This window comes from Ursus maritimus, unplaced genomic scaffold (assembly GCF_017311325.1).
Source record: "Ursus maritimus isolate PB19 unplaced genomic scaffold, ASM1731132v1 scaffold_8, whole genome shotgun sequence".
In the NCBI taxonomy this organism is placed as follows: domain Eukaryota; kingdom Metazoa; phylum Chordata; class Mammalia; order Carnivora; family Ursidae; genus Ursus; species Ursus maritimus.
In genome coordinates, this window is record NW_024426996.1 from 13,729,817 (window position 1) to 13,744,960 (window position 15,144).

Sequence of the window (15,144 nt, forward strand, 5' to 3'; positions counted from 1 at the left end):
TGCTGGAAAATACCCAACTTCCACTGCCGGGTCAATGGATGGGTGAATCAAAACAAAACAAAACAAAACACCCCCAATGTGTGAAAAGCATCATTAGTCTGCTAAGAAAGAAAGTAAAACTCTAAGAGGCTATGAGAAAAGTAAGTGGCTACAGCTAGCTGGCCACTGCCTTCCCTACAGCCGGGCTGTGCAAAATCCGCAACGGCCTTACTGGGCGGTGGCACACCAGCGCTTACTCAGTGGTCACCGGACTGACATGGAGCAGTTCCTCTAACAGCACACACTCTCCCGTCTCCTACACCTTGGCTTCTCCAAGAAAGACTTCTTCTCAAAGAAGTCCCGGGCATGGTTTCTATGCCATACTTCTTACACTGCTGCTAACCCAGGTACTGAACAAACGTGCGACTCGGTATTTAGGTCACACTCCCTCACGTACCAAGTTGGCTGTGCGCAGAGACAGCCGGTCTCTCCCTCCTTCACTTGTCTTGCCCTTTTGCTAGCATTTCAGTTCAGGCTGAAATAATGATGCCAGAACTTCTGGGGGGGGCAAGGTGCTGCAACCACTTCTAACTTAATTTTGCGGAGATCTAGTCACAGAAATCTGGCTCCATGCCACAGAGCTCAAGAAAGAACTGCGGCCAGGTCGTGAGGCAGCACACGGAACATAAACTACAAACCAACCGGGTCACCCCCTCCCAACCCCCGTGCCCCGGGAATTACCGCCACAGAGCCTTTACCTTTACTCTTCCTTGTAAGGGCCTCAGCCTGCTCCCAAAGATCAAAGGCGGTAAGGACATGAGAAGTAATGGTGACGTAAGAAGATGTCATGTTCTGGATGGTGACAGGCATGCCACTGCTCCCTACGCTGCCAGCACTTGACTGGGACCCGATGGAGCCGGCAGGAGAAGGCATTGGAGAGAGAGGGGACTGTGTGCCTGTGCTTCTGGAAGGTGGGAGAAAGAAGAGAACTGGTTAATCACCTAAACCCGCAGATGATGGACGTCTGGTCTCTGGGACTGCGGTCCAAGTTATAAAGTTTCAGGGTGTACGAGCCAAAATGGCAATCACTTCCACAAGATCAGAGACACCCTTCACCTTCAGTATTTGGGGAATTTAGTTCATGAAACACAACAAAATGGGGCCCACCACACAGAGAAAAGTAACTGGATGGAGGCAAGGCATCCTTCACTGGACACGGACTCAGGTGGGCACTCCTACATTCCAAATACGCTTGCTCCATTTACAGTCTACTCCTTTGGCCTGGGATCTCTTCCTCTCCCCACCCTCAGTTCTGACTTCCAGCAAGACAATGCTGCCCTGTGAAGACGGTTCAAATCTCCTATATATCCATTCGCACCCACTCCACACTGGGCACTCCTCTGGACCCCGGGGAGACAGCATGGCCTCCCCTCGGCCACCACCTGAACTGGTTCTTTGCATTTACCTATTAATTTATCCACTGCATTTCTCACATCCCATTATATTCTTCTGTCTATTCCTTTTCCTTCCGTGAAGGCTGGGACCATTTCTTACAAATCTTTGCATTTCTAGCCCTTAGCACAGAGGGTAGGCGCTTCCCAATTATCTACTGAATCAATGTCTGGATGAATAGCAGGACAGCCTCCGAGGAGACTGGGCAAGAGGTATTCGCGTCGGGGGACTCACAGTCTTCTCTCAACTCTCCTTCTGGCTATATACCTGCACATGCAAGTTAACAAGGGCCTTGATGTGCCTCAAGTGAGAAACATGAGGAAAACAGACATAAATAGTAATGGAAAGATGTTACTTCTCAATCAGGATTTTTTTTTTTTTTTTTTTTTTTTAAGAGAGGCCATATGGGAATCTCTTCTCTTCAATGTGCTAGAAATGGGGCAACCTTCTAGGTGATATTCTTAAAATAGCAAAATTTATCAGAACTGGGAATTTTTCAAGGAGTATAACCAAATTAAAAAAAAAAAAGAAAAATACTAGGCAAATACTACAGGGAAGAAAATTCTAACTTCATCTTAACAACACCTGCACAAAAATTCTGTTTTTCACCATCTTATGGCACAGATGAACACCTTCAGTCCACAAAGGAGGCGGGAGTTCGCTAGAGATAGTTTTCATTCTTAGTATTATTGTCATGGATCCTAGATAAGGGCATGCAGTTCTGGAAAGTTCCTGTTTACTGAAATGCCAAGATGACGTTTCATATGGACGGAGAAAAGACTTGGGCTCTGATTGGCTCTGCCTCTGTTTTGTGTTGTTAGGCATATCTGAAGATCCTCAAAGCTCTAAAATTTTGACCCTATATTCTTTGTAATTATCTTTTTATGTTAATCAGCCAACACCTTGACTTACAACTATTCCTCAAAAAGGTAGAAATATGCTAATAATTTAAGGAGCAAATCAGCACACAGATGGACACAATTTTTGAAAAGCCAAAGTCATACGAATGGTTGCAAAAGCAAGAGGCAAATAAAGAGATAACTTGGTTTTGAGAATTATTTAAATTAGACTTTTCATTACCTTGCACTGCATGGAGAAGGTGCCTGGGCAACTTTGAAAAAACTGCTGAAGTGTTCGTTAAGAGCACGAGAATACTTTATTGCTATATCTTTTTTACAACGAAACATCGCCATGTTCAAAATGGACTGGCAACGCAGGCTATGAACATAAACAGAAGGTAAAGTGAAGTGTTACTTTGTAGACACGAGTATCACTACTCCACAAAGCCATCTACCTAACCTTTTATACTTTGCCGGTCTAAGGAACACACTGGGTCCTCCTCATCTACATGAGGAAGAACGTCTTACGCATCTTACTGTACTGTTCACAGTACCATCAAAAGTCAGTAAGGCATAAAGGGGCGCCTGGGTGGCTCAGTCGGCTGAGCATCCCGGTCTCGATTTCGGCTCAGGTCAGGACTTCAGGGTCCTGAGATCAAGCCCCGGGGCGAGCTCACGCTGTGTGTGGAGCCTAAGGTTCTCTCCTTCTGTCCCTCCCCCCAAAGTAAACTTTGGTAGAAAAACACAAATACACAAGAATTCCACTTAAGTCATGAGACCAAAGCCTCTACTGAGTCAACAGTAAAATGGCAGTAGCTGCCTTTCGTAAAAAGTAACTACCAGTGGGATTAACCCCTTGACCACACATCCTACTTTCTGGTATTGTTCTGCCTTCATTATTGATTTCCGTGCTAAGAAAACAAACTACAAAATCTTTTTGTAACAGCAAAAGATGCAAAAGCAAATACTATTTAGACGAGAAAAAAAAGTACACACCATAAAACAGCAAATATCTTCTCTTGTGGAGTTGAGGCGTCTGAGAAGGATTTTAACGACATTATAAATCTATAGGAAAATAGAAAAATACATAAACAAAGGCAGTTAGAAAATCCCAGGCAATCAAGACATCTTATTATGTTTGTCTTGGTTTTATGTTGAATTTCCTGAAGATGTGAAGACATGAAAACCACGCAGAAAGAAACCCCAGGCCTCGGAGCAGGCAAGGACATGTCTCTTCTCTGGCCTGTCTACCTGCTTGAAACCACGTAGACTCGCAGATTTGTGTCCTCACCGAGTCCCCTGTCCAAACACAGATAAAGGAGGGGGCAGACACTGAGCTGCCCGCGCATCTGATAAGACAGCCGAACTGGAAAAACCCGCCTCTCCCTGCAGGTCTGGCCTTTCACAGTGCACCTGGCGAAGGATGGAGCAGGACCCAGTCCCTCCATTCTAGCACTTATCTAGAACACATGTTCGTTTAGGGCCCAAGAAACGGTCCCGATCAGTAGCTTTTTTAAAGGCTCCCCTTTGTTAAGTTGTCTTCCTACTAAATTTGAATGGATTCAAACAGTCAAGGCGAGGAAGGAGAAGCACGCAGGAAGACAGCAAAATGACGTGGTGGCACTTACTTAATGAGGTCTACGCTTTCCAAGTACACCGAGTAAGCCGACTTGGACGCCGGGCTTTCCGACTCTGTGGCAATCCCGCACTCAATAAGCGACAAGGCGGCCTCCAAGTACTTAAAAGCCTTCCCAACCTTGTCAGTCTGTAGGAGAACATGGTCAGTGTTAGGCCTAAGACAGACTTAATTGTTTAGTTTCTCAACCACACTCTTTACCTCAATTTCCCTCCACTGTCTTAGTTTAATTTTGGCTAGGGGAAAAGCGTGAGAACAAAGGAACCCAAAATGATAACCAAAGCCCATTGGCTTTGACTACTGCACGATTTCTTTTAGCAAAAATTGAGTAGGAAAGAAAAACCAAAACAATCTTATTAAGACTACTCTCTCAAAGTCTTTAACTGCATGTTCAAACCAGGGCAGTAAGCACATCGTCCCCTTGTTACTAGTGTACAATGACACATTATGTGATTCTCCTGAGGAGATTTTCCTACACACCTAGAATGATGCAGACGCAAATGTCTTTGTATGTGTTTATCTTATAAGCAATAGGAAGCATCATGGTTCAGGAGCATCTCGGAACTTATGTCTAACGGTAATCGTCTTATGTAGTTTAGAGCCAAACAGATTATCCGGTCGCGTCTGGAAGCCAGGGTTAAGTGTACAAGGCTATCCGTGGGCCAGCAGGGATAAAATTTCAGAGTCCCTTAAAGGGCAAGTAGAAATATGAATGAAATGAAATGCTGGTGGTCCCCTAAACCTGAAGGTACGCGGGGTCACGGAACGCTCTCCTCCCTGGAACACAGCCAGCTCCCTGAGACTGTGAGGAGCACCCCCACCTTTTCTCTACACTTGCCGTGTGGACCATGTGTTGTAAGAGCAACCGACTAACACGTATCCAAGTCTGTGGTTTCTGCTCATGCGTTCGATTCGGTATGTTCACAAAGAACTAAAAACAGCAAAGGTGCAAGCGGAGTGTAAGGAAGTGGTAACACATCAGCAGAGAAAGATGGTGTGGGGCTAATTTTTAATAAATAACTTGGTTCTAAAATATTTTTTCTAAAGAAAGCCAGGCTCAGAAAATTAGTAACAGCAGGGACTTTCCTCAAAAAATCAAAAATAGAACTACCCTATGAGCCAGCACGTGCACTACAAGGTATTTACCCAAAGGATCCAAAAATACTGATTCGAAGAGGCACGTGCACCCTGATGTTTACAGCGGCATCAGCAACAGCCGAACTACGGAAAGAGCCCAGATGTGCACTGACTGATGGACGGACAAAGCAGCTGTGGTGCGTGTATGTATATGTATGTACGTGCGTGTGTGTGTGTGTGTACATGGATGTATATATGAATGGAATATTACTCAGCCATCAAAAATAATGAAATCTTGCCACTTACAGTGACGTGGATGGAGTTAGAGTGTATTATGCTACATGAAATAAGTCAGTCAGGGAAAGACAAATACCATATGATTTCACTCGTGGAATTTAAGAAACCAAACAGGTAAACACAGGGGAAGGGAAGGAAAAATAAAATAAGATAAAAACAGAGAGGGAGGCAAACTATAAAACTCACTTTTGACTATAGAGAAGAAACTGAGGGCTGCTGGAGGGGAGGTGGCTAGGGGGATGGGCCAGATGGGTGATGGGTATTAAGGAAGGCACTTGTCGTGATGACCACTGGGTGTTATATGTAAGTGATGAATCACTAAATTCTACTCCTGAAACTAGTATTACACTATATGTTAACTAACTAGAATGTAAAAATAAAGAAAAATTAAGAAAAACTTGAAATGTTAAGTATTATATTTAATAAGTGCTGTCAACTTCTTGTACTTGAAAAATGTTTTCTGTGTTTAATAAAAAGTCTGCTTTACATTTCAAAAAAAAAAATCAGTGACAGAAAGAATAAAGATCAAATTGGCACACCCCCACTAAACCAGCAGTAAGGGCTTTACTGGTTTGCTTCACTGGTGAGAATTTAACTCCTTAAAGCGGTTTATTTAATGCCATCTCTTTCATGGAAATTCCAAGATTTATACCGGCCTTAGTGTATAAACAAAAGGAACGACAGTAAAAGAAAAAAAGAAAGAAAGAAAAGAAAAAATTGCCAATATTCGCTTCTTCGAGCGAAGTATTCTGTAAGGCTGATAATGAACTCCCCGCGCGGCTCCAGAGACAGTGTTCCCGCAGCAGCGACCGCACTTCCCTTCTCAACAGTGAGTACAACGCACAGAAAAAACATACTCCTCTATATTCACTGGAGAGCTTAACTATTTGGACGCAAAATGCACCTATTTGAGACCTTGTGCAAATAAAGGAGAAATAAAGAAGAATAAAGAGGCTGCCCATTCAGGTTTCTGTCCAAACCAGCATATTATCAGAGTGAAATGAGCTATTATTAGCTATTAAAAGGAGTATAAATCAGGTATAAATCAGGACTGAACTGGGCACACTGGGATACATGGGCGGCTTGGGCAGGGAGAAAGAAGAGAGCATGTGTAGAAGTTAATTCATATACAAAACGAAAAGTTCCCTATTGTTTGAATAATGAAGGAATCTAGGTGCTGAAAGCGCCCAATGCCAGGGTAAGTTTTAGACCGCCTGCCGACAATGTACTGAATATTTACTCCTTTGCAGAACGGCAAAGGTTCTCAGAGCTCTGGCAGCGACTGTGGAGAGCTCGGGGCAGAGCCGGGGGCAGAGCTCGGGGCAGAGCCGGGGGCAGAGCTGGGGGCAGAGCCGGGGACGCGGCCATCTGGCACAGACGGGGACGTCTCAGTCGGCCTCCGGCCGTCCCAGAACAGGGCCGCTCTGGAGACAGGTCTGCAGGAGCTTTGGCCCCCTCACAGCGTCCCGCATGGTAAGGACTTGATAAACATTTTGTCCTGAGGAGGAGGGCTGATAAAAGGGTCTCTCTAGCCCGTCCGAGGAGAGATGCCCGCCTACAGATGGGGGCCGAGCGCAGGCCAGGATCTGGGGGCCACCGTGCTCTTCTCATGTGGTGTAAGGTTCAATACACGGTATCTGCAGGGGTTTTGGCTTAGAGAATACATTAAATAAATAAAAGCCCCCGAGTCTTAGATGTTCAAACATGACAAAGGGCAGACATTATCTAATTATACTGCAGCCGAGATATAAAAGCACATTTAATTACGGATGCCATTACCACAACAAAAGCACCACTTCCCAGAAAGTCCCAACAGCCACCGGGTAAAGAGAGCTCATTTTGTAAAAGCATGTTTACCAACACTGCAATCATTATTACCTTCATCTGAAAGTGTTACCTAATGGCACGGGTCCACTCGTCCCTCTTCCCTCGGGTTGCTATCTCAAGGGCTCCGAGGCAGTTTCGGAGCAGACCACCTCAGCCTCCGAAGGGTTCCAGGCTGAACACAAACTGATCGACTTTCAACAGCAGAACTCGTCTCCCACATCCCAAGAACTGACTCAGTGGCACAAGGAAGCCCTCACGCATTAAATCCAACACTAACAGGTAGATTTAACTTCCATTCATTTAGATATAAAACTCTGTCACTAGGTACCCTGTATATTCGCCCAGTTCAGACTGAGTCAAAGCAAATAATCTCACTAAACATCCCTTGCCCCTCGCTCCTTAAGACCCGCGGATCCTGCTTTACTTTGTGGTCCGCGTCTGTCCTCCCCCGACACCCTCCACACCCCACCCTCACCCCTTCAGTGAAAGGGAACTCAAGGAGACCACAGAGATCTTATCAGAAAACATTCTACCAACGGGATGAAAGAGCCAAACTGACCATTAACTCTGCTTTTTGCTTCAACTTTTTGGCCTCCTTCATGTGAAAATCGGCTTGTTGTCTGAAAGAGAAGCGAAGACCAGGGGTGGGTAATAGGAACCTGGAATGACTATACTGGGACAAGATGACTGAAGACAAAGGGGGTGAAAAAGGCTGGGAGGAGTTGGGGGGGGGGGCAGCAGAGAAGGGGCAGAGGAAACAGGAGGAAAAAAGCAGCAGCAGGAGCACCCAGGGTCTTACCTGTCAAGCTTCACTGGAGGCTTCCCTGGTTTAGAGTTACCATTTGGCAAAGAAGGCACTAGAAAAGGATATGCAGTATCTCCAGAAGATCCCTTTAAAAAAAACGCATCATACAGATCACACTCCAATAGTTAAAACCATTGACCTAAAGCTACCACCCCTCTAAATTAGCAGAAAATAGTTCAAAAAAGAGGAAATCAAGCACTGCACAATTTAGCTTAGTTAAGCGTTTCCCAGCTAGATTCGACTGGAACTGTAGGTTCTGACTGTGCTGAGGCCCAAAAAGATGTAAGACAGGAATGTCCAAGAGCACGGATAATCAACAAAGCTAAATGTAACATCTTCTCTTAACACACACACTCACACACACACTCACACACACTCACACACTCACACACACTCACACACACACACACACTCACACCCAGGTTAGCAGGAAGAGAGGACCTTGTATTTGACTATTATTTGAGAAAGTGGCTATTTTTTTTCCATTACAATCAATAACGAAAAGTATCTGACACCAAACATGTGAACTAAGAACTAACGTGGGCAACATTTTTTACTGCAAAACACCCAACAGAAAATTAACACAAAAATCTACTCTGGTTTTTCACCTCTGCACCACTTTGTTAAGGAAGAATAAGGTGACGTCTACACTTACACGGAATATTAACCATCCTTTTACCCTCTAAAAACTAGAACTTCAAACACAAATAACTCGTCAATGCCTTAGTAACAGTGATGCAGAGCTCTGAAATACCATCATGAGGAACGTCTCTTATTTGGGCATTTAAAGGAAAGAGGCACTGATGTATTCCACTCCGAAAGTTCCAGCCCCCTCCCCGCTGCTTACTTTGTGCTCTGTACAGCTTCCAGATCCCTTCCCCTCTACTTTTCTGTGCTTGGGAGCAGAAGAGTCTTTGTGGTTGCCCTTGTTACTACTGGCACTTTGGGGAGGGTCCTGGCTGCAGGGGTCGGCTTCCCGCCTTGGCCTCTTTTGTGCAGGCTTGGCTGGCTTCTGGGAGGAGGAGGAGGAGGAAGTAGAAGAGGAGGAGGATGACACAGGTGGGGGGGCAAGCACTTCCTTCTTTGAGGGCTCAGAGGAGGGCTTGGATGTTCTGGAAGGAGACATCATGCAAAATTAAGACAGAACACGAACCACATAACTTAGTAGTTTAATTGCAAGATAAAATGGCTGCTGACACCAAAAATTAAGAAATCACAGAGCATGAAATCCATTCTTGTAGAAAGGCCAAATTTCAGGGACTTTAGGTACCTTTGAAAGATCTAGACCGATCTATGAATAATGGATTAAGTTATGTGGTTTGTCACTAAGCTCCCAGAGATCCCAACTCCCCCAACCAAGTTAGTCTTTATTAGCTGCTCCCCAACCCATACCCTCCTCTGACAAGCAGGCAAGCCCCGCTGCCACCTTCTCTCTGACTCCTCCCCCCTCCCTCAATCCCTCTCAAATCTCTGTTGGCTCCCACCCGGTGACACTATGCACTTTCTTTTGCCGAGTCATTTTATGAAGTGATTTCTTGAATAAACAAGAGAGTGAATAACAATAATTTTTTTATATTCACACCTTCCTGGAACTACTCCCCTGCCCCGTGGCCACCTCTCTCCAAAGCAAGAGACTTAGTGAATAGGCCTGGCCACTCCCAGTAACTGCCTGAAGAAAGAGCACTGAACCCAGGCTCCCAGGGTTCAAGGGCTAGCTCCCTCTGTCAAGAATTTTGTGACAATGGACAAGTCATTTTCTCCCTCTGTGCCTCTGTTTCCAATTCTGCAAAGTAGGGATAATAAGAGCACCTTTCTTGTTTTTACGAAAAATTCTTTTAGAAAGAAATTACTTTCAGATGTTCAGGAAATTTTCCATTGTTAAAATGTCTTTGATAAACCTTAGTTTGGGCTCCATGAATTGTCAATTCCCAAAAGGTCCTCGTGGATGAAAGCAACATGGAACAAACTTAGCACATCAGCAAAATGAGCCTGACAGTGTGTTGATCGACTCCTGCTGCTGAAGAAAAATGGCTTTGCCCTGTCAAGGCCCGGGAAGACTCGGTCACCTTGCAAGGCTACTGCTAATCTCTATACTCACTTCGTTTTCGAAGATTCTTTGTGGGAGGATGAAGATGATGACTGTGACTTGGTTTCTTTCTCCAGTCTGGCTTTCTTGCTATCATGGTCTTTCTCTGCTTCAGCCTATTAGTGTGGCATAACAAAGTACACTGTTACAAGGACAGACATACGGACAAAACAGAAAAGACTACCCAGCAAAGGTACTGAGAGTCACTGGGCTTTTGGCAACAACTATACACACAGCAAACTCCTAACTACCTACACTGTGTGTGTTTCGGCAGGTGGAGGGAGGCAGACAATCGATATTTGATGAGATTTGTACTGAGACAGATCTTCACACAAGGAAGGAGTGTTCTTCCCATCCAGGGAAGGGAGGATGTCTGTGTCTAAGTAACAGCTGACAGCAGGAAGAGTAAGTAAGCGTCCTGAACACATCACTGATGTTTTTCTAAATAGAAAAGAATCAATAAAACATGCACATTCACAGCAAGGAACAACAGATGACTTTTTGAGTGACATCCCCCTTTCTTTCAAAAGGACCATCCACTTATGCCCACTAATTTATTCTTTGTATAAAATTAGGAGTGGAGTACTTGAAGCTCACTTTTCATCTAATTAAAAGTAAGTACGTTTTTGAGAAAGAAACAGCGTTACCAAACCCTCAGTCTCTGTATCTTACAGACAGGACTAAAAAGACACACAACAAAGTAAGAATAGTTACTCTGGGATTCCAGCTAACTTTTTTTTTTCCTCTTCCACTGACCCCAACTGTCTTTCTTCCTTTCTTTTTAAGAGATTGTCTTTATATCTCTCTATATGTATATGGGGACACATTTCTATTTTTCAAAAAATTTGAAAAAAAAATGAAGGATAAGTATAATTTTAATGAGGGAAGAATATGAACAGAAGGGATATTTAATTCTATAGAGAGTCACATACCTCAAAAACACGTTTATACCAACTAATGTGCAAGTTAAACACACACAATGATTAGGAGAACCAAGACTTCTTCACGGCAAAGTCTCTTTCCAGCAAGCCTCCGTAGACGCGCTGACTTCACGGCGGCCTCCTTCCCACCGGCCTGGGCTCACGTGACCGCTCCGTGGGAAGGCCAGCCGGTGACGGTGACAAGCAGGGGATTGGTGGGAGTCCTTCGATTAATTCTGATGCACATTTAGAACTAAACTCCTCCAACTGTCAGTTCACCCAGAGAGAAATCTGGGACACCACCCAGTCAATCTAGGACAATCCCTAAAAAACCTGAAATCCTCTCTCAAAGCCTTAGAGGAAAAAAAACATTCTTCAAATTAACTGACTGTGGGAGGCCCCGATTTTTTTGCTTCAACAAAAAGAGAGACAGTGGTCTCTCCCTCATTCCCTGAATTTCTCCAAGAAAGATGAATAAATTTTGATGGGCAGGCTCCAGCTCTGCCCAGACACTAATAAGCAGCATGAGCCCGCTTGAAGGAAGGGGCGAGTGCTCGAAGGGAGGGGGGAGCGAAGCGTGCCCCTCCTACACCAGACACCCTGCAGACACGTGCGCCTCAGCACACCATCCGGCCCTTCAGATCTCTCCCGGAAAAACATTTTATCTCTTGCTTCAAAATGGATCATTGATAAGTCAGGCAGAGAAAGACAAGTATCATATGATTTCTCTCATCTATGGAACATAAGAACTAGGAAGATCGGTAGGAGAAGAAAGGGATAAAGAAAGGGGGGGTAATCAGAAGGGGGAATGAAGCATGAGAGACTATGGACTATGAGAAACAAACTGAGGGCCTCAGAGGGGAGGGGGGTGGGGGAATGGGATAGGCCGGTGATGGGTAGTAAGGAGGGCACGTATTGCATGGTGCACTGGGTGTTATATGCAACTAATGAATCATCGAGCCTTACATCTGAAACCGGGGATGTACTGTATGGTGACTAACATAATATAATAAAAAATCATTAAAAAAAAATGGATCATTGAAGGTGGCTTATCAAGGTAGAGGTTCCTAATCTCTTGGTGTGTGCACAGTGACAATATGAAAAGGGGAAAATGGGTAGGGAATAGAGAAGAGAAATGAAATCCAAGGGAAGGCTTTCACCCTCCTCGAGGCTGATTCCACGTGGCCTGCACACTCCCAACAGCCACCACAGTATCTAGACAGACCTTGGACACGGCCAGTCCACAGGGACCAAGTTCAAAGACTTGGTGCAAAAATTGGAAATGTAATTACATTTTTATATTGATTAAATGTTGAAGTGGTGATGTTTTAGATACACTGGATTAAACAAAAATTTAAAAACTGTTTTCAATGCTTTTTGCCTTTTTGTATTTTTTAATGTGGCTACTAGAAAATTTAAAATCACACATATGGATTACATTGTATTCCTAGTGGACAGTACCATGCTACTGTTTCCTAGAGCCAATCTGCAAATCAGGCCCTGAACTTCCAGCTAGCCAATGCAAAGAAGGAATTATAAAATGTACAGGTTAGGGGCACTTGAGTGGTTCGGTCATTTAAATGTCCCACCCTTGGTTTCGGCTGTCATGATCTTGGGGCTGTGGGATCGAGCCCCCAGTCAGGCTCTGTGCTCAGCAGGGAGTCTGCTTGAGATTGTCTCACTCCCTTTGTCTGCCCCTCCCCCTCCTCTAACAAAATAAATAAAATTTAAAAAATAAAATGTACAGGTTAGATAAGATAAAAACAAACCAGCTACTCGGAAATATAACCATTCATTAAGAAGGCTGGAGAAAAAGCATCAGGGAGGGGGCTCCCTAGTAAGGAGATAATGTGACGTAAATAAACAGGCACATCTTAAAGGCACAGCTGAACGAGGACAGGGGATGTCACACAGCTGTTTCTCCTGCGGCCTTCAGCGTGGATGTCACGGGCCAGCAGCAGAATTCTGGAGCACAATTCAGAAGAAATGAAAGGCGCTGGCACATGCCAGGAGAAGCCTCCTGGGGTTCCACACAGCACACAGACCCCCATTCAACAATTCGTAATGGTGACCCTTGAGAGACCGTCCTCACTGGCAGAGAAGAGAGAGTAAACTGGAAATGACTGGGTTAAAACAGAATCCTACTATTCTCCCTGTCAGTTAAGAGCCTACTGGGCCCAAGAATCTCTGCCACCGGTAGGCCCAGCAAATTCTCCGTTTTAAGATTAAGGGCTGGCAAGCTGGCTGGCAAGCAGTGCAAGATGATGGGAGATTTCTCTTTGGGCAAAGTCACAGAATTTGCTGAAATATCCAGACAGGTACTAACTCGTCCATGTGGTAGTTAGCCATATGTATACTTTTCCCAGTGGAAGGCAGTTCTTGGCAATTAATGACACACAGGATAAGTCCCCATGGGAAAAACAGGCACCAACTGTCCACAAGGGTACTTCCTTAAACAAACAAATGAAAGAACCACCAAACCCCAGAGGTGGAATGAGAGTTCATTTTTGTTTGTACACCTTCATGCTGCTTAAGACATGCTAGTCAGGACGATAAACCACAGCGGCAGACCTTATACACCACGCATGCAAATAAAAGACTCACAGTGAGTCAGCCCGCACGAACTGGACATTACCCCTGGCTTGTGCCAATCGGTGACTCAAGAGAGCAGCCCCAAACCCCAAGAAGTCACCAAACGCGAACGCGGACACCAGCATTTAACACCTGTGTTGGCACTTCCTGGGGTAACATGCTCATGACGCTGACAGGCAGCGTGACAAACCGATCGTACTCCCTAAGCTGGCAGAAAGTCAGCCATTCAACCCAATGAAGCTACCTTCCCCTTCTGGTGATTTTCCTTGCTTGACTGAGTTCAAGCCTGTGGACTTGAGGTCAGTGTTTCTGCACACGATGCACTTGAAACCCTGTCATCTTTCTGTCTGGAACAGTCACAGAGGCTTCCCCAGAGTAAGTATTTGCAACTGGCCCAGAAGGGAAGCTGAGCGGCTGAGGGGCACAGCTGAGGCCTCTCAGCCTAAGTGGCTGGATTTAGGAAAGGGCCATTGAACAGGGCGCCGGGCAGTACTCAGCGGCAGGAAATTCAGTCTTGAATTCCAAGACTGAAAAGCAGGAGGCAAGGAGTTCTTCAGATTTTTCTGGGACGAGCAGAGAGACAAGAGTGATGTACTCTCTCTTCACGAGGAGAAAGAAGGCTCCTGCACCCCGATCTCCTTAGCCACAGATCAAGCCCCATTACGGGGAAGCCTATGTAAGCTCTGGGCTTCGGAAGTTCCCTTTTTCCACAAGGATAAGCGTCTCAACAGGGCCTGCATCTACAACAAAAGGCGGCTGCTGGCTGATGACTGGTTCCTAACTAACTTGTTTGCTTTCCTCAACCTGTTGGGTCGGGCAGCCGAGGACTACCCGCCAGACGCCGCCCCACCTACAGAGGACAGCGCAGGGCAAGCCTGAAGACCGTAAAAGGAAGCGCTGGCGCTGCGCTGGGCCCCGCCGGGTTCTGCAGGAGAACACCTTCAGGGCAGCCTCCTGCCTGCCCCGGCATCTGGCTCACCATCTAAGTACCCACAGGTAGCAAACGGAAAATGAAGACAGCTTGTTCAAAACGAATACTCATTTTAGTCCACAGAGTTTTTGACAGGAGCTTAGCTATGACAGACAGAGCGGAGGAGCATGTGAAAGGGGAACGGATGCAGAAGGGCTGGCAGGGGTGGGGGTGGGGACATGGCACACTGGAGTGGCAGGAATGGGGACAACAGAGGGACTGAGCCAGGATGACTTTCCGTCAGAGTCAGTATATCACCAATCTTGAACTATGACCTTGTGCCTCTCCCCAATAATCCCCCCAACCAGACACCTGGGTACCAAAAAAAAACCAAAACAAACAAACAAACCATCAGGTGTGAAAGAGAAGAACATCACTGCACTGGGAGGAGTCCACATGAGCTCCAGACCTACTTTTGCTAAGCAAGCAGCCAACTGATGTTAGAGCCTTCCTGGATCTCCTCTAGAAAAGGGAGCAGCTGAACAAGTAACCCGTAGGGTCTTGGCACTCAAACTGTAAGACCGTCATCTCCCTCAGGGAAGCAAGTGGGCTTGGTAGCAGCTGGGGATAGGCAAAGTGGAGAAGCAGCCTTCCGGGAAATTTGGGATTTGCCTCTGCAGGAGGTTCCCTAAGACGATGACACACAGGTCCAATCAGCACCAAG

At 45.5% G+C, this 15,144-nt stretch overlaps 1 protein-coding gene across 4 annotated transcripts in view; it reads right to left on the minus strand.

Annotated features, from left to right (window-relative positions):
• AFF1 (AF4/FMR2 family member 1) overlaps positions 1-15,144 on the minus strand; it is a 203,937-nt gene that overhangs the window by 15,521 nt on the left and 173,272 nt on the right. For all 4 annotated transcript variants that reach the window (XR_005833430.1, XR_005833429.1, XR_005833427.1 and 1 more), the window contains 8 exons: positions 10,011-10,114; positions 8,760-9,024; positions 7,907-7,998; positions 7,667-7,727; positions 3,899-4,035; positions 3,267-3,335; positions 2,512-2,649; positions 738-943 (listed from right to left, as the gene is read on the minus strand). Coding sequence is in view for 1 of the 4 variants with exons in the window: in XM_040625065.1 (XP_040480999.1) it covers positions 738-943; positions 2,512-2,649; positions 3,267-3,335; positions 3,899-4,035; positions 7,667-7,727; positions 7,907-7,998; positions 8,760-9,024; positions 10,011-10,114 (1,072 nt within the window). In the remaining 3 variants the exon portion in view is untranslated. The remainder of the gene's footprint in view (positions 1-737; positions 944-2,511; positions 2,650-3,266; positions 3,336-3,898; positions 4,036-7,666; positions 7,728-7,906; positions 7,999-8,759; positions 9,025-10,010; positions 10,115-15,144) is intronic.